The sequence below is a fragment of the Chiroxiphia lanceolata genome, chromosome 3 (assembly GCF_009829145.1).
Source record: "Chiroxiphia lanceolata isolate bChiLan1 chromosome 3, bChiLan1.pri, whole genome shotgun sequence".
Taxonomy (NCBI): domain Eukaryota; kingdom Metazoa; phylum Chordata; class Aves; order Passeriformes; family Pipridae; genus Chiroxiphia; species Chiroxiphia lanceolata.
In genome coordinates this window covers 69,716,923-69,743,218 of record NC_045639.1, presented here as the reverse complement: position 1 = coordinate 69,743,218, position 26,296 = coordinate 69,716,923, and the positions used below count along the sequence as shown (strand labels likewise).

Sequence of the window (26,296 nt, the reverse complement as noted above, 5' to 3'; positions counted from 1 at the left end):
TCCTCCTCTGAAATGTCTTAGAAATATTCTAATGGGCAATTGATGTGCCTTGAAACCAAGAGACACGGTGAGTGGGTTAGGCCCACCCTGACTAGTGTCTCGTAGCAGGTGAGAAGACACCAAAGTCCTGAATTGCAAATGTCAGAGAAAGCACGAGTTGAAGTGGGCAGACAAGAGCACAGTCAGACTTCAGGAAATGCTGAAATTTGTGAACACGTGGTCCAAGACACACAGTGAAACTACATCATAGCCAAAATCAGGAAGTCAGAGACTCCACTCAAGACTGTATCCAAGACAAGAAAAAGACTCATCTGGCTGGAGCAATGTGACACAGATCACTTGCAAACAGAAACTAGGATCAAACACCTAACTGAAAACCAGAGACCAATATCAAATCAACAGAAGACAGGACTAGGAACTAGCATTGCACATCTAAAAACAAGGATGGGTGGACTGATATTAAAAATAAATGGGGAATGTGGCTGGACAAAGTCCACAAACTCTCAACTGTAGTTCCTAAGCACTTTAAGCAGATTTAATCCATCGTGCCTACTGAAACTAGTGGTCCTCCACTCCCTATCCATTTCAAGTGCATGCCAAAGCACAGCCTCTTATTTATACCAACACATGCGTTTATGTAGCTGGGACATGAAATGGCTTGGGAAACTGATGCAAGTTAAAGCTGATCACAATTAAAAACTATTAACCGTCATTAAAACTAAGTAGTTAAACCCGATGGAGTCCACTATACAGCCATGCAAGCGCTTGTGCCGGCACAACGAAGGAGGCAGCATGGAGGCAGCAACAAACGGCTGAGAAAGGAAGACCTTCTTTTTAGGTTAGTAACAACTCACACAAAGTTAATAAAAACCGGTAAAGCCCCAGCACTAGAGAACGTGGTTCTCTGCCAGCTATTAAGGCTGTGCTATGGATGCATACAAGCGGCGACTAGGCACCTAGGGCATGATTCACATCCAGCTGCCTTGGGAATGACTCACTGCCTCAGTCTCAGTGAGTCACTCCTTCGCTGTGGACAGAGCCCAGTGCCTATTATGCTGTCCGATACTGATACTATCTCCCTGTCTCCTAGTAGGGACTCATTCATCTGTCTCCAGCCATCTGCTGCTGCCAGTCCCATGTAGTGTTAACTACCGCAGGCTCATCGGGGCGGATGGCATTTTCTCTTCTTCATTTAGTCGTTAGCGAAGGTTTCCTCGGGCTATGAAGTACTGCAACACTGGATTTATAATGTGTTATAATATCGCTGAAAAATGCTTTAAACTACTATAAACTTGTCTAGTTTGCAATAATTTCTTCTAAATATTAGGGGGGAAAACGTCGCAGGTAATCAAGCGTTGACCCAGGGACACAGACCCGCGGTCCCTCCCGTGTGCGCCTACAGTAGCCCATGCCCTGCTCGGTCAGTCGCTCCTTGTGCCGCACACACGCATCCCAGCGGCTACTCGCTGCGCGGTCACATACGCTGGGCTCCGGGAAGGGGCCAGGGGAGCGGGAAGTGCGCCTGAACGCCTGGCCGAGCTCCTCCTTATGAGCGAGAAGGAGCGCCGGGCGTGGGGGCAGCGCTGCCGCCGCGGCCCGGGAAGAGCCGGAATTCTCGGACTCGCTCCTTGCGACGTGCCGAATGGTTTCGGGAGATGCTCCCCCACCGTCTCTCGGCCATGTTCAGCCCTGCTCCCTCTCCCCGGATGGCTCACTGCCGACCACAGGCCGAGCTTCCCACCCATCCTCGGGGGCGGCGCGGTCCCATGGCGGCACGGCCGCCACACCCGCGGCCCCGGCGCCGCCGCCCGCGCTCCATCTCCCGCTCCCTGCGGGCGGGCGCGCGGGCTGCAACGGGAGGGGCCGAGCGAACCGGCATATGGCTGGACGAGCGTCGCCGCCGCCCTATGGGAAGCAGGGAAGGGCGGACCCGAGCGGCGGCCGCCCAATGTGCAGCGCCACCCCGAGTGATGCGGGTACCTGCGGCGTATAAAGGCGGCTGCGTGCGCACTGGCCCCTCGCTTACACAGTATGGCCGGCGACATTAGCTAGCGCTCGCTCAACGCTCTTCTCTGTAACAGGGGAACACACGGACTACAAGGAACCGAACCGCATCGCCTGCCCGCACCCCCGCTCGGACTGTAACCCGCTCACACACGCTCACGCCGCATCCGCCGCCGCGCACTCTGGGTGGTTTTCGCCCGTTTGAAAAAAAAAATATCCTTCCTTCTTCTACTTATCCTCTTTTTTTTTTTCTTTTTAAATTAATATTAAGCAAATCCCCCAGAAGGTAAAACCCGCCCGGGACGGACTGGGACCCGGCGGCGGCAGCGCGGCCCGTGCAGCAGCAGCGAACGGTGGCGGCCGGGGGCGGCAGTTTGGTTGTCGTTTAATTTCTGTGGTTGTTGGTTGCCGAGTTGTCTCACCATGAAGGAGAGCGGTGCACACTTCTTCGAAGGGACCGAGAAGCTGTTGGAGGTGTGGTTCGCCCGGCAGCAGCCCGCGCAGCAGGAGCCGCACCAGAGCAAGGGGTCCGGCGACCTCCGCACCATACCCAGGTCCGCGAACGGCCGGCGCGGGGTGGGGTCGGGGCGGAGGGCAGCGCTGCCCCCGGGGGGGCGAGAGGGTCCCTGAATGGCCCGGGTGTGGTGGCGCGCGGGGGGGCGATGGCGGCCGCGCCAGGGGGAGGCAGGTTCCGGGGTGGCCGTCGGTGGGGGCTGGGCGCTGCCGGCCGCCTTCCCCCTCCCCGGGTGACAGTCCCGGCATCTGCCCGCTGGGGGTGACCTTCCGCCGCCCTCCAGAGACCCCCCGAGCAGGGAGCCTCCCCTCGTCCTGGCCGCCGGCGGGAGGCGGGGGTGCCGGGGACGGAAGCCATTCCGCGCCGCCACCTCGTGCAGCCCCGCGCGGTCCCTGCTGGCAACATGTGGCGGCGGCGGGGAGCGGAGAGTCGGGCGTGTGCTGCTGGCCGGGAGCGCCCGCGGGGCGAGGCGGGAGTGTCGCAGTGCTGCTCCCGGCCGGGGGCACGGCGGCGGCGCCCACCGCGCTGCGGCGGTGGCTGGCCCCTCTCGTACAGGCGGCGTCGGGATGAGAAAGCTCGGGAAAACCCTGCCTGCGCTGTACTGCGGGGAGCTGGGGCCCAGGAATCTCGTTCTCAGTTAATGAAAGCTGAGAAGGGCGATCCCTCTGATTAACGCGGCGAGGATTGATGGTTCCCTCACATGGCCGGTTTGGCGGCGACCTCCGGCACTGCGTAGCCGGACAGGTCCACACAGCGGCTGTCGCGGAGAGAAACAGGCGATAGACGGGGACCCTTCCCGTGTCTCCCTGTGGCGTGGGAAGCACCGGAGTGAGGGAGGCGCTGGGAACGGGGGTGTCCCCTCCTCCCCAGAAGTGTGGCTGGAGCCGCGGTTTACACGTGAGTCCCCTGGCCGCGCTCCCGGGCCGCGCGGCCGCTCCCGTGGCTCTCCCCATTGAGGATCGAGGCCAATGGGAGCGGGGAGCCGCGGAGGGCCGGGCCCGCGCCCGTCACCCAATGGGCATCTGGGGAATGCGCTGGCGCCTCGCTCGCCGCCGCCTGGGGCGGGGAGGGAAGGCCCGGGGCCCGCTCTGGACGCACGTGTTCGGGACCGGCTCCCGCCGCTCCCCACCCGCCGCCCAGGAATGTGCCCGCGCCGCCTTTGTTAGCGCAGGAGCCGATGGCCACCTGCCGGCACGCGGGTCGCTTTTGGAACCCTGACGGGCCAGGCGGGCAAGAGATGTTTTTGCTGTATTTTATAGGGGGACAGTCTGGGAAGGCTGGAACTAGATGATCTTTAAGCTCCCTTCCAACCCCAGGCCATTCTGTGATTCTGTGGAATACCCAGACTTGCGACTTAGGGGGTCCAGCTGTAGATGTACAGAACATTGCGTTCTGGAAGTGTCAGAAAATGGTAGCTGAGAGCTTGAAGTGCAAAGCAAAATCCGCAGAACTATGCATGAGGTTGCAGGGACAACAAGAATGGTATGTCGATTCTATCAGCTAACGTAGTTGGAAAAAGCAGGCTTGTCCTAAGCAAATAGGGCACATCTGAAGGTTATACTTTTGTCTGTAGTTGACTTTCAGTATGGTTAATTGTTCCGCTTTTCAGTTTTGAATGGTAGCTGGAAGATCTGGTGTTCTCAAGTGTATCCAGATCTGCTTGTGTATAAGACTGTTACCCAGTGGTCTTCAGTCAGGGAGCTCGAGCAAGAGAGCTTGGAAAAGAGGTTGTCGTGGTGTATTTAGTGGTTAGAATATGTTACTGATGATAGCATCACCATTCAAAGGTGTATGCTATTTGTCTTTTCCTTTGTTTTGGTATTCTTCAGCAAATTTCCTCTGTGTGTATATCAGTAGGGTTAGCTATTCAAAGATCTGAGTTGCCAGTGGGCAGGTAACTGCCTTTTCGTAAAACAGTGAATAGTTCATGGGTAGTGGAAGCTTCATTTCTGCCATACCAGAGGCACTGCAGAATACGTTTACCTCTGACATGTTGGTGTAACGAGGTACCTTGCTCATGTAAATTTGACTTTGTGAAGCTGTTTAGACCTTTTGAAATAACATGCTTAACATGGAAATCATTAAATGTGGTTATATAGTTCTTTGATGCTTAGTGGTGTAGCAGACACAGGGTAACAGCTTGTATAGGTAATGTCCAGTCAATCCTGGAAGACTGTTGAAAATCCTAGCTGAAATAGTTGCAGATCTAAGCTGTGTAGGTTTTGGAGGATTCCTGTAGTGTTTGACTTTAAATGTGAAAGATTCCCAAAGTGCTCATTTGACTGTGTTAATATGCTGGTGTTCGAATATGCAGATGTAGTTTACAGATGACATTCTGCAAATGCTTTCCTCGCTGACACAGTCATGCTCTCTGGTGTTCCGTTTTCCAGCTCAGACTCGTGTTTGCAAAACTGCAAACTTAACTTTTAGACTTCTCAAGAGCATTTAGTGTAATTGCAGTGTAGGTACTGGGACAGTCCCTTTGTGTTGTTTAGTTATGGCTGTAAAGTTTTAATGGAGTAGATACAAACTGTTAACTGTTGAACATGTGGTATTTAACACAGTTTCAGAGCTGTGAGCAAGCTTTGAAGATCTTTGTGTTAATTGGCTCTTAATACAAGATGTTAATCGAAGTTGCGAACTTTCTTTGGTAGGAAGCTGTGGCATGTCTGAAAATTACTGTTAACCTGTGTCCAACAGTAATTATCAGTGATACTGTGTTTCTAACATGAAGTTTTACCAAACGTTCACTTTTGGAAAACTGTTGTAATTAAATTACCTACTGCAGTTGATAGATACAGACAAAAAAACACCTGAATGCAATATCTCCTACTACTGCTAATTCTTTAGAGGGGATTGAATAAGCTAGTTCATGTTGAACAGAACTTGAAATCAAAGCTGAAACTGTAGAACAATAGCTAAATTAGAATCAAGTTGCAAACCAGTTGAGTTTGCCTTTTGTATTGTAATACCTGCTTAGTAGCGAAATGTGAGCCATTCATCTACTGAATGACTAAGCTGGTGTTCAAAGCTAAAAATTTCCATGTTGCCGTGTGCTTGTTAGGGATTAGATATTTTAAAGTCTTTGCTGGATATCATCAGCAAAAAAAGTTATTGAACTGATGCAATTAAGACTTTTTTTTTTTTTCCACATATTTCCTCCTATGAGCAAGCTTGCTTTCTGGATAAAAGTTTGGATTAGGTGTAATGTATTTCAGAAAACATCTGTGACTGTTGCTTTAATACATTCAGTAAAGGTCTCAACTAAAAAGTATTGAACATGGGCTTTGCTGTTAAGTTTTGGGGTATTTTTGTTGACTTTCTAATGAGTTCTGCAAAGAGGTCTTGTGGTTGAAATAGTGGCAAGCATCTGAAGATACTTACCCTGCTTATATTCAGCAGTGGAATGAAGTTAATGCTTTTGTGGTCTCAAAATAATTGCCTTTAATTTTAGTGCTCGTTCTCACCATGTTTTGTAAGGCATGTTTTTTAAAAATAGCCTTAAACCATGTATAAAAACTGGAGGATTTGCTGAAAACATGATGAGCTTGCTGCGAGCCCTGGATTTCCATGGTGATTTTGTAGTGCATTCACTATTCCCACAGTAGACTAAGCTGTTTATTCCTTCAGCTGTGCAACTATGCATTTTACATCTCAAGGGTTATCATGATCTTGAATGTACACAAGTTTAAAACCTTAAGTTAATGACGCAAGTAGTAAGAACCCATATGTCAAGCATTAAACCCTGAAGAATACTCTGAAATTATTTATGAACTTTTAATCTGCTTCCTCTTTGTCTATATTATGTGAACACACAAGCTGGAGAAAACTGCAGCAATGAGCAATATGGAGTGGCACTTGATACCACATTTTGATCCTGTGCTACAAGAAAGCTTCCAAGCACCCATATACATATAGTCAGGCATCTAAGTCCTGTAAATATTTGCTTTGTACCGCACCCTATAGCCTGAGTCAGCTTACTGCTGCAGTGCCGCTGCACCTCTACCCCTTCCCCCAGTCCTGAAGACCACAACAGTTATCTACCTGTTTTCTCAAACAGTGAAGGTACAAGGAAGCTGGGCCATGAGCCCTGTTCTAACTCCTGCAGTGCTTTGGAACAAAACTCAGTGGAGTCTGGAAAAGAAGGCAGGATCGTGCTAAGATAAGGGCTTCTGTCACTGTGTACTTGCTGAGCCTTTTTATGGGTGATGCAAGGTTATCTAGAGAACTTTATGTAAGAATGCAGTCTTCCCCTCACCAAAATTGATACTAATCAACTAGATTTCAGCTTTCAAGTTCAAAATTACAAGTGTGCTTGCTTGTAACTCACAACTGTAATTAAAGAATGGTTTCACACAAAGGGAATAAGCCCTTTTACACTCACTACTACTGATTCTGATACTGTTTGCAGGCAGTGAAGACTTAAGTTGAAGACTTGATATTTTCCTACCTTACCACTGAAACTGCTAAAGAATTTGTTTAGTCACTTTCTGCCTGGTCCCTTAGTGGGACTCTGGAGAGCATCTTATTAAAATGTGGGTCCTGGCATATTCCCCAAAGGGCTTCCCTAATGGCTGTTTATGCAGCCAAGAGAACGGGAAGGTTTGAGGCTCATGGTGGAGTTGCTGCCTTACAGTATGTTCCTTCTGGAGAAGGTTACACTCAAAGTGGCCTTGAATGTTGCTTGTAATTCTTGCTGTGCCTGCTGGGGCTCATGCTTCTTAAATACCTTGGGTGTCATGTATGTTTTGTGCTTTGATGTGAAAGACTTAGGAATATCTATCAAATATCTTCAGATGTAAAGGATGGAGTCCCTATTCCATGTACACTGCTGTAGCTGCAGTAATGATGTAAGGCCTTCAACAGGAGAAATACGGAGCCTTCGAAGCACCGTCTGTGGTTATCTTTGTGCCATTGCTGAAATATCTTGGTTTGATTTGGAAATGATGCTCTAAGTAGTTGGCTTGGGATCTTCTAGGTAAGAAGTATTTTGTGAGGAGTACTGCGTAGAATCACTTCTAATGTGCATGCAGTTTTCCATTCAGGTCCCTGTCTTTAATTCCAGATTAAATGCATGTCCCTGGAGAGTTTCTTAAGTTTAAGATAAGAGGGATGCGGACAGACTCTCTGTACATCTACCCCCAGAGCATATAGAGGGTGTGGCACTTTTGTGCACCTCACAGATACTGGTGAAGTAAAATTATCAAGTTGCCAGTGCCTTGAGTCTGAACTCAGGCTGTGAATGTGGTTCAAGGTAATCTATCTTAAACAGCAATAAACTAAATTCTAGTTCTAATAGAAAATAATTCACATGCAGCTGTCTACAGAGAAATACACAAGCTTTAATACATGAGGAGCTGCTTTAAAAAGCTTGTGACTTCTGTGGTCTGTACTGTACCTGTTTCATGACTCTTGAAACCAATGTTGCAACTCTGCTGACACTGATACTTAGCCAGCTTTCCTGTGTCTCGGCTACATCTCTTCAGCGTAGGCAGTTTAGACATGGTATTAAGCTTGACTGTCTGGATCATGGTATTGGTAGGAATGTGCCTACTTAACTGGAGCCTGCTAATGAGGTAATTGATATATTTGTGGCTCCTAAAAATACTTAGTAGGTAACAGGTGAGGGGATAAAAGGTTGCTCTGCAATTGAATGCTTGATGTTAAAACAAAGTCTTACAGTAAAGATTAAAGTGCTTATTACTTTTGGTACTACGGACTTGTCAGCTGTTGTATTTTAATGAGAAACTATGCAACAGTATGTATACGGCCTAAGCTGTCTTTAGGAGTTTCATATGATTTATTTCCTAAGAATTCCCGCACTACTGCAAAACATCTTTTTCTCCCAGTGCTGTCTGGCTGCCTTGGCAAGGTATTGTTACTGAGATGGTGGGATGGCATGCTTGTGGAGGCTATTAATTGCTGATAGGAACAGGTTCTTGATGTAGTTCTTTATCTCTTTAAATTGCTGTTAGCACCTTCCCAGTTGGCCTGAAATAGCAGTATTGTGCCTGATAGGCTTGACTTGTGTTAAGAACAAGTTTTATCCCTGAAGGTAAAAGCTTAAGGCCAATAACTTGCGTTCAAAAGCGTGGTTTATATCTGGCAAGGAAAACATACTTCATAGCTTATTCATTCTTTATTCCTGCAAAGTATGAAATAGAGGAGCAAACATGATGGTTTAGGACTTGGTTGTGAGGCACTGTTGACAGTGCCTAAAATTATTATGCCTAAAATTATTACAGATTTTAGGCATACTTCCTGAAATTAGAATACTATTCAGTTGTAATAGTTTCTCCCTACTGATGTGCCTGGTTGGCAATTTGAATGGAAGTTATTTGTACTCTGGTAACAAGTCTGTTGATAAGGCACTAAATATTGCAATATAGGTAGAGGAGTGGATTGCTGAACTTGATTTTTTTTTTTTTTTTTTTTTAATTTTGGCTAGTCAGATATAGAACACAACTTTCTACCATTGAAGCAAGTACAGTTTTTCACACTTAAGTAGATGTATTCCATTTACATTTGCTATTCTCTGAGAATGTGCAACCATTTAAAATGCGATATGCTTGCCCACTGGAGAAACTAATTTAACTTTGGATAAGTGGCAGTTATTTGAAACTTGAGAAATGGGATTTTAAAGCTCTGCAATGAAGCGGTCAATAAGCCCACAACAGTGAGGAGCTGGTTTCAAGTGTGTTTTTGCAGATCTGCTGCAGAACTTGCTTCCAGTGAGAGCTGCCAATGACTCTCACAGATCATACTCTACTACGCTTGAGTATAGGACAACAATTTCCAAACTGTGATTGTCCTGATGTCTGGCTATGGAAAATAATTTAGGAAATAATAATGCCATGCACACTGATCATTGAAAAAGGAGTTTTGAAGAGCAGAAGCCCATGCTAGCATTTTATTGAGAATCAGTCTTTTATTTTTCCCCCTGTTTCAGTTGGAGGCTTTGCTTCCAAGTTCAAACTTAACTCAGTAATGAAATAAATAGTGTTCTCAAATATTTCAGTTACTAGTTTTGTCAATTTTTACTTGACAGAAAATGTGCAGAGCTGCAGTACATGTACTGATAACCATTGAAATACTATTTTTAAGGTGGATTTTTTTTGTTTCTACATTAAGTGTGGGTAGACACTGCTTCTCTCAACTAGTGATGCTTACATAATTATACAGATTTTTTTAAAAAGGAGGAAATGCAAGAGTTAGACTTATTGTGAGCTTAATCTACTTGGTACAAAGTAGTCCCAGATGTTCTTCCTTAGCTGTGCTTTAAACAATGGAACATGCCAAATACTAAGGTCATCTTGTTTAAATAGATTATGTTGGATCAAATCCAGCCTTTCTTTAGTTTTCTGTACTTAACTTTAAAATGTATATAGATACAGGCCAGTATCTCTGCAAAACTTCTCCCAAGTCTGATCCTGGGTGCTGTGACCCTTTTGTTAGTCTGTGTATGCATCTAAAGCAAACCTGGCATCTTGTCTGTTTCAAGTTGCAGATTTTTTTCCTTGGTGCTGCTCTAATCATCAAATGATGAACTTGCCCTTTATTTGTGTAAAGGCTGAACACATAACATTTAGTATATGGTTAGCTGTGGTTTCTGTTGTATAACAGTGAAGAACTGAGCAAAGGTCCCTAAATACCAGCTGTAGGACTAACAGGCATAGCTAGGGACTTTCTTTGCATGGTGGGCTTTGGACTTAACATGCAATATTGTGTTGTTGATACTGTGCTGTACTGACCCCTCATTGCTGGACTACTTGAAGACCAAAATTTGTACATTTTCTTCTGCTAATGTGTTTGAAACTTAAACCATTTCCCTGAAATGTGTGCATGGAGTTGCATTACAGCAATACTTAAAAGTGTCACTTGTCTGCATAAAGCTGAGGTTTTGACTGTCTGACCAGGTAAGAAGCTTGTGAAGGCTGAGACGTATGCTCTTGCAAAGCCTAAGATAGTTACATGCCCATTAATACTTAGGAAAGTACAAAATCAGATTTGTAGTAATGTACATATGGGGTTAGTGCAGCTCAGCATTAGGGAACTCTTCCTTACCTTTCATAAATGCTATGTGAGACACTGGGTGTTTCTTTAATGGCAGATGAAGTGTTGTCAGTAGCAGTGCCAGAATGATTTGAACAGTTTAAAACATTACTTAGTTCAATTCACAGGAAGAATGTAATAGGATGTTAAAGGGAAAACATTAAGTGTGGCAAACTTATGCTGGTGGGTTGTAACCAGAGAAAACTAAATCTTTCAGTATTCTTGTCAGTGAAAGTGTGATTCTTTTTTTCCTAGGAGCATTTAAAATAGGTATAATATATATGTTTCACTCCTTGCATTTACCAGGTTTTTCAAGGTGAACAGCCACTTGCATTTTCATATACACTTGAATATTAAAAACAGAGCTAAATCCAGTCAATGACATAAGCATAGAGCTGAATAAATCTGTGGGACTTGAAATGAGCATTAAAAATAACCTTTTAATTTGATATGCAGATTTGAGTGTCTGTGCTGTCATGTCTATAGTTGCAGAAGAGTATTTCATCAAGGGTCACTAACTGGGGTGGTAGGGTAAACCTCACTTTGATTTTAAGTATCTGGTTATATCACTGAATTTGTAAGCTTGTTCAGATGTGCTCTTGATTGTGAGTGCTTTTAAAATGTGTAAGATTTTCTTAAACTCATTTTTAATAGCTTCAGTCTCATTTAAAAGGAGGCTATAGTGTGAGTCTGTAAGTTAAGTGTGTTCTGGTTGAATCATGTATAAATATACTATTCTGGTGTAATACTGAGTATTAGTAGTAAAGGTACAGAATTCAGTTTCAGGAATCATTCTCCTGAATTAGAGAACTGAGGGAGAAATTAAGGCATTTATTTGGTGGAATGGTTAGAAAAGCTGAAGAACTGGATATTTTAATTATACTTACAGCAGAATCTAAAACTTTGACTTTGTGAACTGACCAATTTTCTGAGGGGAAAGATTGGTGACTGCTGGAGGAAGCCTGCCAATGGAATTAACAGGGAGTGCTCTGTCCTGAAGTACAACTACAGGGCTTTTGTGGTGTCAGTAAAGGGTAGGAGGTCTGACTCCTGAGGATGGATTATGCTGACAGTTGTGTGGGCAAGCTAAGCTTGCTTGGTGATGAAAAATTGGCATTTCTTTCATGCTCCTAGCTGCAAAGGGTCCTGCAGCATCTCCAGCTCTGCTGATGGGTAGCTTAGTTTTATGCTGGGTTAGTAAATCTCTTGGTTCGTGACAGGTCTGGGAACAAGAGCCAGCACAACCTGCAGGTGGAACATGCTGTGGGAAGGGAGGGATGGGAGAAGTAGGACAGCTGGCACTCTTGTATTATGTGACGTCAGGATGCTGTATTTGTTCCTGTCTTATTTATAGCAAAATTGACTATATTGGATTCTACTAATCTGATGTAGACACAAGATTTAAGTTGACAACTAAAGTAGTTTTTTGCAAGTCTGTCCTTTCTGATTAGGACTTGAAATATTTTGGGTTAATTTGAGCCCCTCGATATTTTATTTTTTTTTTCCAAATTCCTTGTAGAATGAATAATGTTAGACAGTAAAGAATTGAAATATTAAACTTTTACGTTTATACTGAAATCTAGCACTGTGGCTTCAACTTGCCCTGTATGAAAATAGTTTGGTTTATTTTCTTTTAAGTATAATATTTGAAACTCTATTTACTCTAAGTCTTCTATATGTTCTAGAGGTAGAGGAAACTCTGTGATCCTGATTGATCAAAGAGGAATTCAGGCCATTGAAATCTGTTAGTTTTTAGGGGTGGTTTTCAGCTAAATTAGGAACTTGACTCTATGCTGGTCAATTAAAACATGTTAATGCTAACTTGCTGGTTTATTACTCAAGTAGTTGCCAATGACTTCCGATTGAAGTGCATGGAGGTTCAACCTAAAGCATACCTTAAAATTAATTGCTGTAACTTATCTTTGTAGATGTGGGATGCAGGATTTAAGGTTATCTTGATTCCCCTAGTTAGAAGCTTGGGGTTGCTGTTTGGCAGTTGTCTGCATGCAGCAGACTACAGTAACAGCTTTTGATGAATACTTAGCCATTGAGAGCTAAGAAATTGGATGTTACTGTTATAGGCAGTCCCTATATAAAGAGGTCTTCCTATTTTGTGCTCTCAGATCCAGTAACTCAAGAAAAGAGCTCTAGGCTTGTTTGGGCTACACTTTTTACCCAGGGCTCCAGAATGCTTTGGTTTGTTTAACCTGTTGTTTGTGCTTTTCTATAATTCCTTTACAGGATTGAGTGGGACAAACTTCTGGAGAATGTGCATTGTTTGATCATAAGTGTGACAAAAACTGACAAGCAGGAAGCTTATGTACTCAGGTAAGCCACTACCACATTCTTTTAGTCTCTTTAAGAGGTGGAAAAGTGAAAGCTGTCATATGGGACCAATTTTGAGTTAATATGCTGCTGTTGATGGCTACAGCTTGCAGGGGTCTGCTAATCACAGTACTCTCATGCTTCTGTTCAGAGGTGGAAACATCTTCACAGTTACCGCTGTTTCTTTTTTCCTCTAACTGAAAAGATTGATGGAGCTGTGGTGGTTCTGCACCTGATCACTGAATTTTGTCCGGGGGGGGGTAAATAAGTCTCCCCAGTTAAGAGGCTTAGTATTGCTTTGGCAGAATAGTGCATATAGGTGTCACTTATAGATCAGCAAAAAAAACCTCTATCAGTAGATTGGCTTTAACTGCAGATAATATGGAACAACCCTTGCATCTGAGCTAAGGACATCTATAAAAATGTAGCTTTCCTGAAATCCTGGAATTTTTGTGTTGTGCAGCAGTTAGTTGTAAGGACACCTCTTTTGCCATATGTTTTTCATCTTGCAAAATACTTTCTTGCTTTTTCTATGTGAACTTTATAGATACATTTGACATTCTCTGCTTTACTTCAGATTACAAATACTGAAGCTTTTGTACTCTGAAAGACTGTCTTGAGGGCAAGGTTGGGCTTAAGAGCAAGCTAGTCAAAGAAACTGTGCTGAAATCTTATTTCTTCAAGCTTCATGTATTTTAAACAAAATTCTGAAAAGAGTCTAGCTAGTTACACTGCATCTTGGATGAAATATAGTCTTGACTTTGAATTGTAAACAGCATTCCAAATTGCGTTATTTAAGCTAATTTTTACTCCCATTGTTCAGTTACTTGGTGAAAAGATACTTGTTAAGTGTGTTTAAATATTCTGGATGTAGTATCAATGCCTGTCTTCAGTTCAGTGGAACTGCAGTTAAGTATCTGACTTAGTTTATGTATAGTTAATTTCTGTATCTTTGCAGGCATATCATATAGCTGCACCTATATTCTCATAATGAGACTTCATGTTCCTGTGGACTGGTGCTAATTTACCTCTTTCTAGTAGTCTGCTTTCCTAGAAGATGTAGCCAGACAACTTACTAAATTCTGTTAAGGCTTTTGCCGCCTTTGAGTTCACCTTCTCATAGGCTTTGTCAGCTGAAAAAGATTACAAGTTTGTTCTGTGTCAGGGTTAAGACATTACATTCAATGTCTATGCTGTGTACCCACTTTACAGCATGTTTGTATTTCTCAAATAGTTTGAAGATGTCTAATACATGTATTATGTCTTCCTGTAGTGGGGTATCTCCATAATACCATGCTTGGAGCATGTATTTGTTTTGGGAAATGATAATTGCTCTCGAATGTTAGCTGAAATCTACTGTTTTGGTCCATTTGCCAAACATGTTTATGTACCATATGCTGAATACTCACTTAGAGTAACGCATTTGGTGGGGATAAGAACTAAGAACTGGATTGTTTTATGGAGAGCACTTAATATATTTTTCACACCTTTTTTACAGTGAGAGTAGCATGTTTGTCTCCAAGAGACGTTTCATTTTGAAGACGTGTGGTACCACCCTCTTACTGCAAGCACTGGTTCCCCTGTTGGAGCTTGCTAGGGAGTACAGTGGGTTTGACTCAATTCAGGTAAGGTGTCAAAAATGTTGCATCTTCCTCAGAATGTACACAAACCTTTTTTACCACTATTTCAAATTCACTGATTCTGTTAAATATTCTGGAACTTTGACATTCATGTATGCTTCCCATAATGGGAAGATTGTAATATAAGATTGCTCTGCTGTAGCGTTTACCCTTCTGTTTGCCTCTTAACGGGTGCGAACTATCAAATGCTATTGTGCTGAGTTACTTAAGGATGAAAGACTTCTGTGCCCATGCTGTCAGTGCTGAAGTCACTGGAGTTTTCTAAGGGAAAACAAATTTGGAAGTAAGCTGTTTCCTGTAGCTTAGGAATTAAGATAGGAATAACCATATACCTCTGAAATGGGAATAAAGGTAACAGTGTTTTGACAGTGAAAACTTTAGGTCCTGTAAAAGTTTATGATAAATGCTTGCATTTTTCTAATTTTTTAGATTTGACATGGGTGGATATATTCAATATCTAAGATGCACCTTTATTTTTTCAGAGCTTCTTTTATTCACGTAAGAATTTCATGAAGCCTTCCCACCAGGAGTACCCACATAGGAATTTCCAGGAAGAAGTAGAGTTTCTTAATGAAATTTTCCCAAGTAAGTTCATGAAACTTCAGCAAAGTTGTACAGCTTGTGTGAAGGGTTGATGTTATGTGAGAAGTGACAAGCAGTACAATAGGTACAGGCTGCCAGGCCATGCATTCAGTAGTCCTTGCATAAAAATCAAGAGCTGTTTACTGAATTTCTGCTGCTAGCTTGCCAAGATCAAAATTTAAATCATAGTAAGCTTGACATTTAGCACCTTGTGTTAACTGAGGTCATCTTCAGACTTCTAGACAGAGTGTAGTAAATCACTCTGCAGGATCTAGCTTTCACTAACCCTAAAAGCCCTGTTCAAAAGCTAGGACAGTAATTTAAACTAACTAATACACTGAAGAAAAATGTGGGCTTTTCTCAGAAAAGTCACTGTGCCAAAAATTTAATTTAAACATTTAATAAAATTTAGTAAAGTTTAAAACTTACAGGAAGAATTTTAAATACTGGCAGAAAAGGTTTTTTTTGAAGGAACATGGAAGCTGTGGTACTCATCTGAGTTATTTGAAAATAAATGCAAATCATAAATGTATTTAATAGAGGCTTAAGAGTACCAGGGTTTCTCTCCATGCATAGCAAAAGCTGTAATCTGAATTTCCTGCTAGTAGGCTCTCAGCTGGGGTGTCCAGACCCGCTTCTGAGGGAACCTCCTTTTCTGATTAACTTCACATTCCTGAAGCTAAATGCCTGGTTATCTGACACAGATGCTGACTCTATCAGTGAACCTCATGGGGTTCTGTGAAAACTTCTGTCTTTAAATATGAGATGAATATAATATTTTTCATAAATGTTCAGCTGTGATGCATTAACTGGAGACTTCTTGTCTTGTCTAGATGGAGCAGCTTATTGCATGGGGCGTATGAATTCTGATTGCTGGTATGTATGTGAAGAGTTGGAAGTCCTGGGGGCTTACAGTAGAACATAACTTGGTGCTTTTAATGTATATTACATATGTGATTTGTATTTTCCATAGGTACCTGTACACTCTGGATTTCCCAGAGAGTCGGATATCCAATCAGCCTGATCAGACACTGGAAATTCTGATGAGTGAGCTTGACCCAGTAGTTATGGACCAGTTCTACATGAAAGATGGTGTTACTGCAAATGATGTCACTCGTGTATGTTTGCTTGAAAACTAATAATTTTGGGGAGCGGTGGAAATCGGGCAACAAAATGCTTCATTTAATTACCATTTAATAGAAGGCTTATTTTGTGGTAGGAAAGATTTAATAGAAAATGTCAGGTTAATGCTTTAGGAGTAAAATGGATTTAACTCTAGAATGTTTTGGGGAAAATAACGTCACATTTTCAATGCCCCTGCTTTAGTGTTTTGAAAGGAGCAATATACAGTGCTTTGGATGATTGAAAGCTTTTACTCTGAAAAATGGAGGAGTAGGAATAAAACCACAATTTGAGTAACTTTGATTGAAGGATGTGGATTATGAGGAGTAAGGCTTAGACTGAAGATAATGAATCCAAAGGTTATCTAGGTATCAAAATCAAGGAGCCATTTGGATGGGGGGATGGGCAGACTTGGGGTCTAAGCATAACTTGATGGTTATGCCTCCTTTTCCCCTTTTTTGAAATGGGGAAGTCCTATGACAGGAACAAATTTCTCTGACAAATACACTGACTTCATCTTGTTTTCTGTCTTAGGCTTTGATTCTCTTATTTGCTATTGAGATTTGGATGTACCTCAGGTGCTTGGGATTGCACTTATATTCTAGAGTATAAAGTAGTATATCCTTACTCTGGAGTAAATGTAAATAGCCTTCACTTCATGGACAGTGGTTGAACAGAAGCTCCACTTGCCATTTCAGCAGCAAAAGCAGCTGTTTTAGAATTCTAAGCTTTTCCCTTGTCTTGGATGTATGCAGCTTGGTTCTGTAAGAGGCAGTGTAATAAATGAGTGACAAGCTGCATACAAGTTATTTGGTGACAGGATGCAAAGCAAGTTCATCTACAGTGGTACAAATTATCAAACTGACTTGTTCTTGGGAGAACTCTGATGTCCTGCCTCCTAAATGTTGGTTCTACCTTTTGAGTGAAATCTAAACAAGTGTGAGGATGTATCATAAACTGAGTTGTTTAATTCTGACTTTTATTTCAGATGAGTGGAATTCGTGACCTGATACCAGGTTCTGTTATTGATGCTACAATGTTCAATCCTTGTGGGTATTCAATGAATGGGATGAAATCGGATGTAAGTTTTGCACTCATTGATAATTAACATACTGATAATTAATAAATATTTGGTGGTAACAATACTTTTTTTTTTCAGGGAACTTACTGGACTATTCACATCACTCCAGAACCAGAGTTTTCTTATGTTAGTTTTGAAACAAACATAAGTCAGACCTCTTATGATGACCTGATTAGAAAAGTTGTGGAGGTTTTCAAGCCAGGAAAATTTGTGACAACCCTCTTTGTTAATCAGGTGAGTTTTCTTGCTTTAGCTTGTCAGCTTATGAAATGCACACAGACACAAATAAAGCAAAGCTAGAGATTTTTAGTGGTGATTAAGTTTCCAGTTTGCCTTTATATTGGGATGGTAGGTTCTTCAGAAAGTAGAAATACTCTTCACTATTGCTTTGGCATATACTAAATCTGATCTCCAGAGTTCTTCAGAAATACTAAGAAGCAACCCAGTCTCAGTATTCTAATGACTTCCTGTGCCATTCTTTATGGGCGTAATTTCTTGCTTTGGCACTTTTCTGTATTTGCCTGCAGCTGTCAGTTGTAGAAGTGCTGCTATTAATGGTGATGCTGCCAGCTGTCATAGAACCATAGAGTGTTTTGGGTTGGGAGAGGCCTTAAAGATCATTTAGTTCCAACCCCCCCTGCCATAGGCAGGGATGCCTTTCACTAGACCAGGTTGCTCAGAGCCCCATCCAACCTGGCCTTGAACACTTCTGGGGATGGGACATCTGCAACTTCCCTGGACAACCTGTTGCAGTGCCTCACTACTCTCACAGCAATGAATTTCTTCCTAATATCTAGTCTGAACCCACCCTCTTTCAGTTTAAAGCTGTTCCCCTTTGTCCTATCACTAATGCCCTTGTTAAAATGTCCCTCTCCAGCTCTTTTGTAACCCCTTTTAGGTACTGGCAGGCTGCTTAAATGTCCTCCACAAGCCTTCTCTTCTCCAGGCTGAGCAACCCCAACTCCTTTCAGCCTGTCTCTGTAGGAGAGGTGCTCCATCCCCTGTAATGGTTTGCAGCATCACATGTAGGGAGCAGAATCGCTGCTTGGGAATGAAACTTCCTGCAGCACTGTCAGGCACAGATTTGAAGCATGTTGGTAATAAGTATCACAAGAACTACATATGAAATACATGGTATGCTAGTCCATCTTTAAATGCCAGTTTAAAAATAACTTTTTTACCTTTTTGTTTTCTAGAGCTCTAAATGTCGCACAGTGTTTTCCTCTGCCCAGAAGATTGAAGGGTTTAAACGTCTTGATCACCAGATTGCCCAATTCAGTGATTATAATTTTGTTTTTACCAGTTTTACAAAAAATCGCCAGCAACAGCACAGTTGATTAAAAATGAAGAAAAAGCGCAAAAAGAAATCCCATATAGAAGGTGGTGGTTGCTTTCTAGTTAATGATTCAGGGGGCCATGTTTTCCACTCCCACCACCTTGTAGTTTTGGAAAGCCCTAGGTGTAATCTTAGTATAACCATTTTGAATTGTATGCATTATTATATCAAGGAGTTAGATATCTTGCATGAATGCTCTCTTCTGTGTTTAGGTACTCTATGCCACTCTTGCTGTGAAATTGAAGTGCATGTAGAAAAATCTTACTGTATGAAACTTTACAACACTTGTAAAAATGATTCAGGTAGAATTACACACAATATAGTTTTTCTCCAGGTATCACCAAAAATTCCCCACAGACAAGGCTTTCGTCCTCATTAGACTTTAGCCTCAACCTACTCACTGGGGACAGTTCTCTGTTAAATTGTTGCTCTGTTTTTGTTTTTTTTTCATCTATGTTGTGATTTCAGTCTAAAACAGTTTTTGACAAACTTCTATGATTTCTAATGAAACTGATTCTTAACACTTTCATGTTTGGCGAAAGTTCTTAAAACAGTTACAAATTGTTTTGCTACTACAGGTGGTGGTTGATTTATTTTTAAATCAGACTGACTTTTCATGCTCTAATAAAGCTTATAGGAATTTGCTCAGCTCTACTGTAGCCCTGGGCTAATACATTGGTCTTTCACCTTTAGTAACTTGGGTATCGGTACTAGTGCAGGCTAAAATTTGTCTCACCTTAATGCTCATTTATCTATCCACAACCCCAAGCTGTCACACCACTACACGACAGAATTTGAAGAAGGTCCAAGCCTTGATTAGAGGAAGAGCAGAGCCAGAATGCAAGTGCTTTAGCATGGTTGTGTGACAGCTTTGCAAAGTGCAAGTTCGTGTTGGCACCAGACATTTTCTGTCCTAATCACCTGTTATGTCAGACTAAGAAATTGGTGCTTTTGAGCACTGGCAGGTAAATATAGTGGAGGAGTGGAATTTGCCAGTCTGGATGTGTTGTTTGGTTTGGATTATTCTCAGTAAAACCCATGACCTACTACTCCTAACTGTAAAGAGTGCTTCTAAACTGGTCCAGTGTCTCTTCATTTTGTTGTTCCAAGCAAAGCTAATGCCTCTATCTCGTGACAGTCCTGTGACATAGTTGTGCATGTGACTTATGTTGTATTTGAGTGTTGTGATTTCATCTGTTTTTTCCTCCTAATTGCTAAGGTGGTTCCTCTTACTGTGCTTGAGGGCATTAAGTGAAGGCATAGAACAAGAACTGTCTGGGACATCTGGACAGCAGTGAAGTAGAATGCTATTCATGGAGCATGAATAAGTCACTTCAATGGGTATTGACTAAAATGCAGGCTTTAAAGAGCTGGCACCCTTTCAGCTGTGTTTGCAAATACTGGGATTTTAACAGCTGCGAGACCAGCGTGTTAGCTACAAAATTGAGATTCCCCCCTGCCCCCCTTTTCCTTGCAATGTTTTGACTCTTTCTGGTTTGATGCAATGGTTTTTTTGTTCCTTCCATATTTATAAATGAAGCACTTTTTCAGTGTTTCTAAACTGAAGTCTACTTGGTTAGAAATCAAGTGGTTGGAACATTTGGATTTTTTTTATATTTTAAGCATATTATTGATGTTCTTTACCAATATTATCAATTACATGCTGTAAATGGCACTAAAGCTTTTTGGTGTTAATATTGAGGACCAATATTTGTGGTTTTCTGTTCTTACATTGTCCCAATTGTTCTGACATTGGTTGGCTTGAGGTCCTTTAAGTAGACTGAGGTTCCCTTTTCAAGTAATACTGAAATACATGTTTTAAAAAAAGAAGCAGAAGCCTCAGCTATAAAAATGAAAGCTGTTGAATGGGTTATTGAACTATCTGGGTGATCAGGATGGGGGGAGTATGGTGTTTATAATTTCTGTGGTGTTAGACTTTGATCATTTAAAAATATCTGTACCACAACTTAACGCTTCAATAAAAGTTCGCTTAAATTGTTTGCAGTGATGATCCAGTAATTCTACCCTTAATTGTTTTCATGCCTTTTGGTACCAAATGGTTTAATTCTGAAATAGATTTATGTCCTTATTGTCCTAATTTACTTCAGATTTGCTTTGCCCTTGTAGGGGATGCATCTCCACGGTTAGCACACCGGTAGTTTTAAATGAGGCATTATGTCAGACAAAGCCAAATGCAAATGTTATGCTGTTGTTGAGGCTAAAACTTTTTCTAAATGAACACAAAACTTTGCCATCTTCATCTAACCTGTATTTTTTTTTCTTCAGCATTAAATATTTTAAATAGTCCTCTGAATTCAGACAGCTCCTGTTTCTAAGTAAAAAACTGGCATACATTTAGGGTACTTAATTAGACTGAGAGTTCAAGGTGAGGTTTCTCTCTTAAAACAAAGGAGGCATGTATCTGGACAGTAACCTAGACTAGAAGCTAGTGGCTTCTGATGTCACTGCTAAGCAGATGCAACCAGCATAAATGAAGATTACTTGAGTTCATGTGACTTAGTCCTTCAGGAATAGTAGCTGCAGTTTACCCTCAAAGCTCTAACAATGCTGATATCCCCCGAAGTCACCTAAATGGGGAGAACTTGTGTTAGTATTGGAGCTCTAACACCTTCAAACTGTTCAGTTCTGAGTACAGGTTTTATCAGTCACCCAGAATCTTATCTGTGATGTTACATGTTTCTAATTGTGCTCTAGGTATTAAATAGTAGCTTCTAGTTATTTCAAGTACTTATGACTGTTGAAAATGAACTAACTCCTCTATGAAAATAAGAAATTCCAACTTGCAGCATCAAGAGATCCTGTCTAACGATCTCAGCTGTAACAAGTTAGCAGTAATCTACCTCTGAAGAACTGTTTTCTAGACTGACCTCCACAAACTGAAGATTCATCTTCATATTTTTGTTTTAACTCACTTTGCCTGAAGTTTACAGGTTTCATGTGAAATTACTTCTCATCTTCACATTTTTTACCTCAGGAGTGTCCTTCAATAATGCTCCTTTACCCCCTCTCCTGTAAAGGGTGCTTGATAGTTGACCTGAGAATGTGGTGCCTACATAATTCTATCCATTGCAGCAATACAAATGCAAAGCTTCCTGTAGTTATTAGCTGCTTGATATTTGTATTTCTCATAAATCAGTGGAGGAAATGGCACTGTGGCTGTAAGTCCACGTGTCCACTTAATTTCTGAGAATAAATCAATCGAACAGCTATTCTAAAGGGGTAGGAAAGACTTTCCTCAGATGACAGCCAAAGGAGCACTAAGCACAAAAAGAGGGCTAAGGAGGATCTCCACTCCTTACTGGATGTGGGGGGGAACATAATGGCAAAGGGCAAGGAAAAAGCTGAGGTACTTAATGCCGCCTTTACCTCAGTCTCTAAAATAAGAGCTTTTGCTCTCTGGATACCCAGTCCCCTGAGCTGGAAGACAGGAGCTGGAATCAAGCTTCCCATAATCCAGGAGGAAAGGGTTACTGTTACTGACTTGCTACACCACTTAGAAACACACAAGTCTATGTGGTCAGATGGGATCTAAAGGTACTGAGAGAGCTGGTGAAAGACCTCGCCAAGCCACTTTGAATCATTTAGCAGCAGTCCTGGGCCGGTCCCAGTTGGCTGGAGGGTAGCAAACATGCTGCCCATCTACAAGGGCCAGAATGAGGATCTGTGTAATTATGGGCATGTCAGCCTGACCCTGGTGCCAGGGAAGGTCTTGGAGCAGATAATCTTGAGCATTGTCACATGGCATGTACAGGACAACCAGGCCCAGACAAGCATGGATTTGTGAATGGCAGGTCCTTTTTGACCAGCCTGATCTCCATCTGTGACAAGGTGGCCTGCACAGTGGAGGAGGGAAAGGTGGTGGATGGTGTTGGTCTGGACTTCAGTGAAGCCTTTGATGCTGTGTCTCACAGCATTCTCCTACAGAAACTGGCTGCTTATGGCTTGGAGGGATGTGCTGTTTACTGGGTAAAAACCTGGCTGGATGGCCAGGCCAAGAGAGTGTTGGTGAATAGTGCTGGTGGCTGGTCACTAGTGATGTTCCCCAGGGCTCAGTGTTGGAGCGAGTCCTGTTTAGTATCTTCACTGATGATCTGGATGATGGGATGGAGTGCTCCCTCTGTCAGTTTGCGGACTGCACCAAGTTGGGTGGGAATGTTGATCTGCTGGAGAGTAGGAAGGTTCTGAAGAGGGACCTGGACAGGCTCGATTGATGGGGTTCAACAACACCAAGGGTTGGGTCGTGCACCTGTCACCTTAATCTCAGGCAGTGCTACAGTCTGAGGAAAGAGTGGCTGGAAAGTGTCTCAATGGAAAAGGACCTGGTGGTGCTAGTTGACAGCAACTGAACATGAGCCAGCAGCGTGCCCAGGTGGCCAAGAAAGCCAGTGGCTTCCTGGCTTGTATCACAAATTGTGTGGCCAGCAGGATCAGGGAAGTGGTAGTCCCTCTGTACTCAGCACTGGTGAGGCCTATGTACCTTGACTACTGTGCTCAGTTTTGGGCCCCTCAGTACAAGAAAGATATCAAGGTGCTCCAGCATCCAGAGAAGGGCAATGGAGCTGGAGTACAAGTCCATTGAAGTGTGGCTGAGGGAGCTGAGATTGTTTAGCCTGGAAAAAAGGAGTTTCAGGGGGGATCTTAATGCTTTCTACAACTACCTGAAAGGAGGTGGGGTTAGTCTCTTCTCCCATATAACAAGTGTCAGGATGAGAGGAAATGACCCCAAGTTGCCCTAGGGGAAGTTTAGATGCAATATTAGGAAAATATTTCTTCATGGAAAGGGTGGTCAGGCTGTCTGAGGAAGTGGTGGAACCACTATCCCTGGAAGTATTTGGGAAACATTTAGAGGTGGCACCTGGGGACATGGTTTAGTGGTGGACTCTAGCAATGCTGGGTAAATGGTTCAACTCTGTGATCTTAGAGGTCTTTTCCAGCCCTAACGGTTCTATGAATCCCATCCAGTCCCATGGGCTTGTGAGGTCCAGCTTTTAATAGTCTCTAACTTGATGCTGCCTGTAGTGTATGGAGCACATCTCATTCCACAAACTACTACTATGAACAAAGACCTGTGTGATTGAGAGGAGACTGACTCAGTGAAGACTGACATTCAGTAGAAGGCACTTGAGTATATCAGGATTTTTTTCTGGTGCTCAGTCACTTCCTTGATTCAGCGGTCTTAAAAACTGAATTCGGCTAGTTTAGTTTTATCTCTGCCTAGAAGAGGCTTTATATTTTCTTTTGATAGCCTGTCCTTTCTTCCATTTCTTGTGGACTTTCTGCACTTGAACCCAGTTTGGAGTGATGAGTGCTGCAGTCATGGTGTCCCAAGAAAAGAGATATGCTTAAAAAAGCTAATAGAAGCAACTGAAAGTCCAAGAACTGAATAATACTGGTGGTTGCAAAGCTGGCGGGGGGGGGGAATCTCATCCCATGGCAGGGGATTTGAAACTAGATGATCTTTAAGGTCCCTTCCAACCCAAACCATTCTATGATTCTGTCTTAGACTGTATGGAGACAGAGGGGGGTGGGCAGACTGTAGGTAGCATGATTAGGGCAGGTAAGAGGATAAGGTAGTTCTGTGTGCCTGAGCTCCCTGATGTCATTTCAACACAGGGCAGAAATGGAGCTGTTGACACCAATGCTGGTATCAAGCCACTTTATTAGGCATTAAAAGCCATGGGTTTTCAATCCTACACCTCTGCTGTACTGTGTTGATGACGAAGAGATGAATCTGCTCTAGTACTCAGATCTGAGTGGTTTGATTAGAAGCAGGTAGTGGCTATCAGTCTGGCTGTTGGTTTGGTGGTGCAAGATTACATATTGGCAGAGATGTTGAAGCTTCCCAAGTGGGGTGGTGTAAACTACCCTAGTGATAATCCCCAAAGCAATGCCATCAATAACTGAATGCACAAGTCTTGGAAAAAATGCTGAGGAAGAGCTCTTGAGGTGTGGAGTTCTCCCATGCTATACAGACAAAACTGTTAGAGGTGGAAAAAATTGCTTCCAGATATATTATGTATAGTCTGAAGCCTGTTGAAGTATTAAAGCCAAGCCTGTGGCCAAAGCCTAGAAAGAACAGGATAGTTCAGTGCTGACCTGTTATGTTCCCATGCAGCCACAGTAATGACAATTCAGTAAAAAGGTTAATGAACAACTGAGGAACTGCTCAGTTGCATGGAGCTAAGCAAAATGGGCTTTTAGCCCATTTGGGGACTTGTGTCAAAGGATGCAGAGAATCACCTGCATGTTCTCAAACATACTTAAAAACCATTCCAATTTCAAATGCATGTACAGCCACAATGTGAATGTACCTACAGGCAAGCCCTGGGAAGAGAACACTGTCATTAGGAAGATACTGAGACAGGCATTTCCCAGTAGTTTGTTCCATTGACTTTCAATTATGTGTTTAACTTCAGGTTAAGTTACACTTGCACTTTTTCATCCTACTTAATTTCATACTATGGGATTACTGATGGTGTGGTCCGTGGGGTATTCTGCATATTGCTTACGGTTCAGCCAGGCCTCTGCTGTCCAGGGGAGGTTGGATTAGGATAAAAATTGCTCAGAGTGTTTGGTGTTAGTTTATTTCCTGCCAACAAGGAAGCACTGCTGGAAATAAGGTTTAACCAAATTTCAAGTTAACTGTTCAGTTTTCTTCTGCTACTTGTTATTCACTGTACTTACGATACCAGAACTGCTGTTATATTTAATAATAAAAAAAAAATTAGGCAGGCCCTAGAGAGTCTTGCTTCTGCAGCTGCCTGAGAGCCATACCTTTTTACAAATTTTACATTCTCTATAACATGCTTAGTTCTGCCTTTGGCAACTGCTATTAATTTTAAGTATATGTATACAACTAAAATATGTAAAGTCATATTTAGGAGCAAGTCCAGACATATGAATACCATAATCTCAGCATTTTTCATTCCTATATTAGCCAGAACATGAATCCACATTTTTGTATCATAAAATTCCTAATGTGGGTACTCTACCTAATCGCTAACTCCAAATTATGTCATTTATAGCATTCCTGTTATTTTCCTTGTGTCTTTTTCTAGATTATATTGATCCTACCAGTCCATCACTCTTTCTCTTAAAGTATTAAGATTTTGAAATAGCATGCAAGGCATCTGCAGAATCACAGAATGGTTTGGATTGGAAGGGAAATTAGAGACCATCTAGTTTCAACCCCTCTTTCATGGGCAGGGACACCTTCCACTAGACCATGTTGCTCAGAGCCCCATTCAACCTGGCCTTGAACACTTCAGAGGTGGGGCATCCACAACTTCCCTGGGCAACCTGTTCCAGTGTCTCACCACCCTCACAGTATAGAATTTCTTCCTAACATCTAGTTCTACTCATTTTATGTTCACTTGATTAGACTTGGAGACTTGTGTTCTTTATTTGCTGCACATTGCCTAAAGCCACATTATTAGCTAGATTTATAGATGGGATACTCTGTCCAAACCATCTCTCTTGCAGCCTGAATTTGCCAGTTTTAAGGGTTCTTACAGACGTGTATTTTACAGACACATTCTGATAGTGCAGAAGCTGTTTTTTCTTATTATTTGATGATCTAGCATTTAATAGTTTCTAAATCTCAAATCCTATAATCTTAT

General features: G+C 42.5%; 1 protein-coding gene across 1 annotated transcript; it reads left to right on the top strand.

Moving 5' to 3' along the window:
* Positions 1–2,009: 2,009 nt before the first annotated feature.
* On the top strand, positions 2,010–20,655 carry AMD1 (adenosylmethionine decarboxylase 1). Its single transcript, XM_032683141.1, has 9 exons — positions 2,010–2,558; positions 12,812–12,898; positions 14,394–14,520; positions 15,018–15,120; positions 15,951–15,993; positions 16,091–16,235; positions 17,228–17,320; positions 17,399–17,554; positions 18,517–20,655. Exons 1-9 carry the CDS (start codon positions 2,428–2,430, stop codon positions 18,655–18,657), a joined length of 1,026 nt encoding a protein of 341 aa, XP_032539032.1. The 5' UTR covers positions 2,010–2,427; the 3' UTR covers positions 18,658–20,655.
* The last annotated feature ends 5,641 nt before the right edge of the window (positions 20,656–26,296 follow it).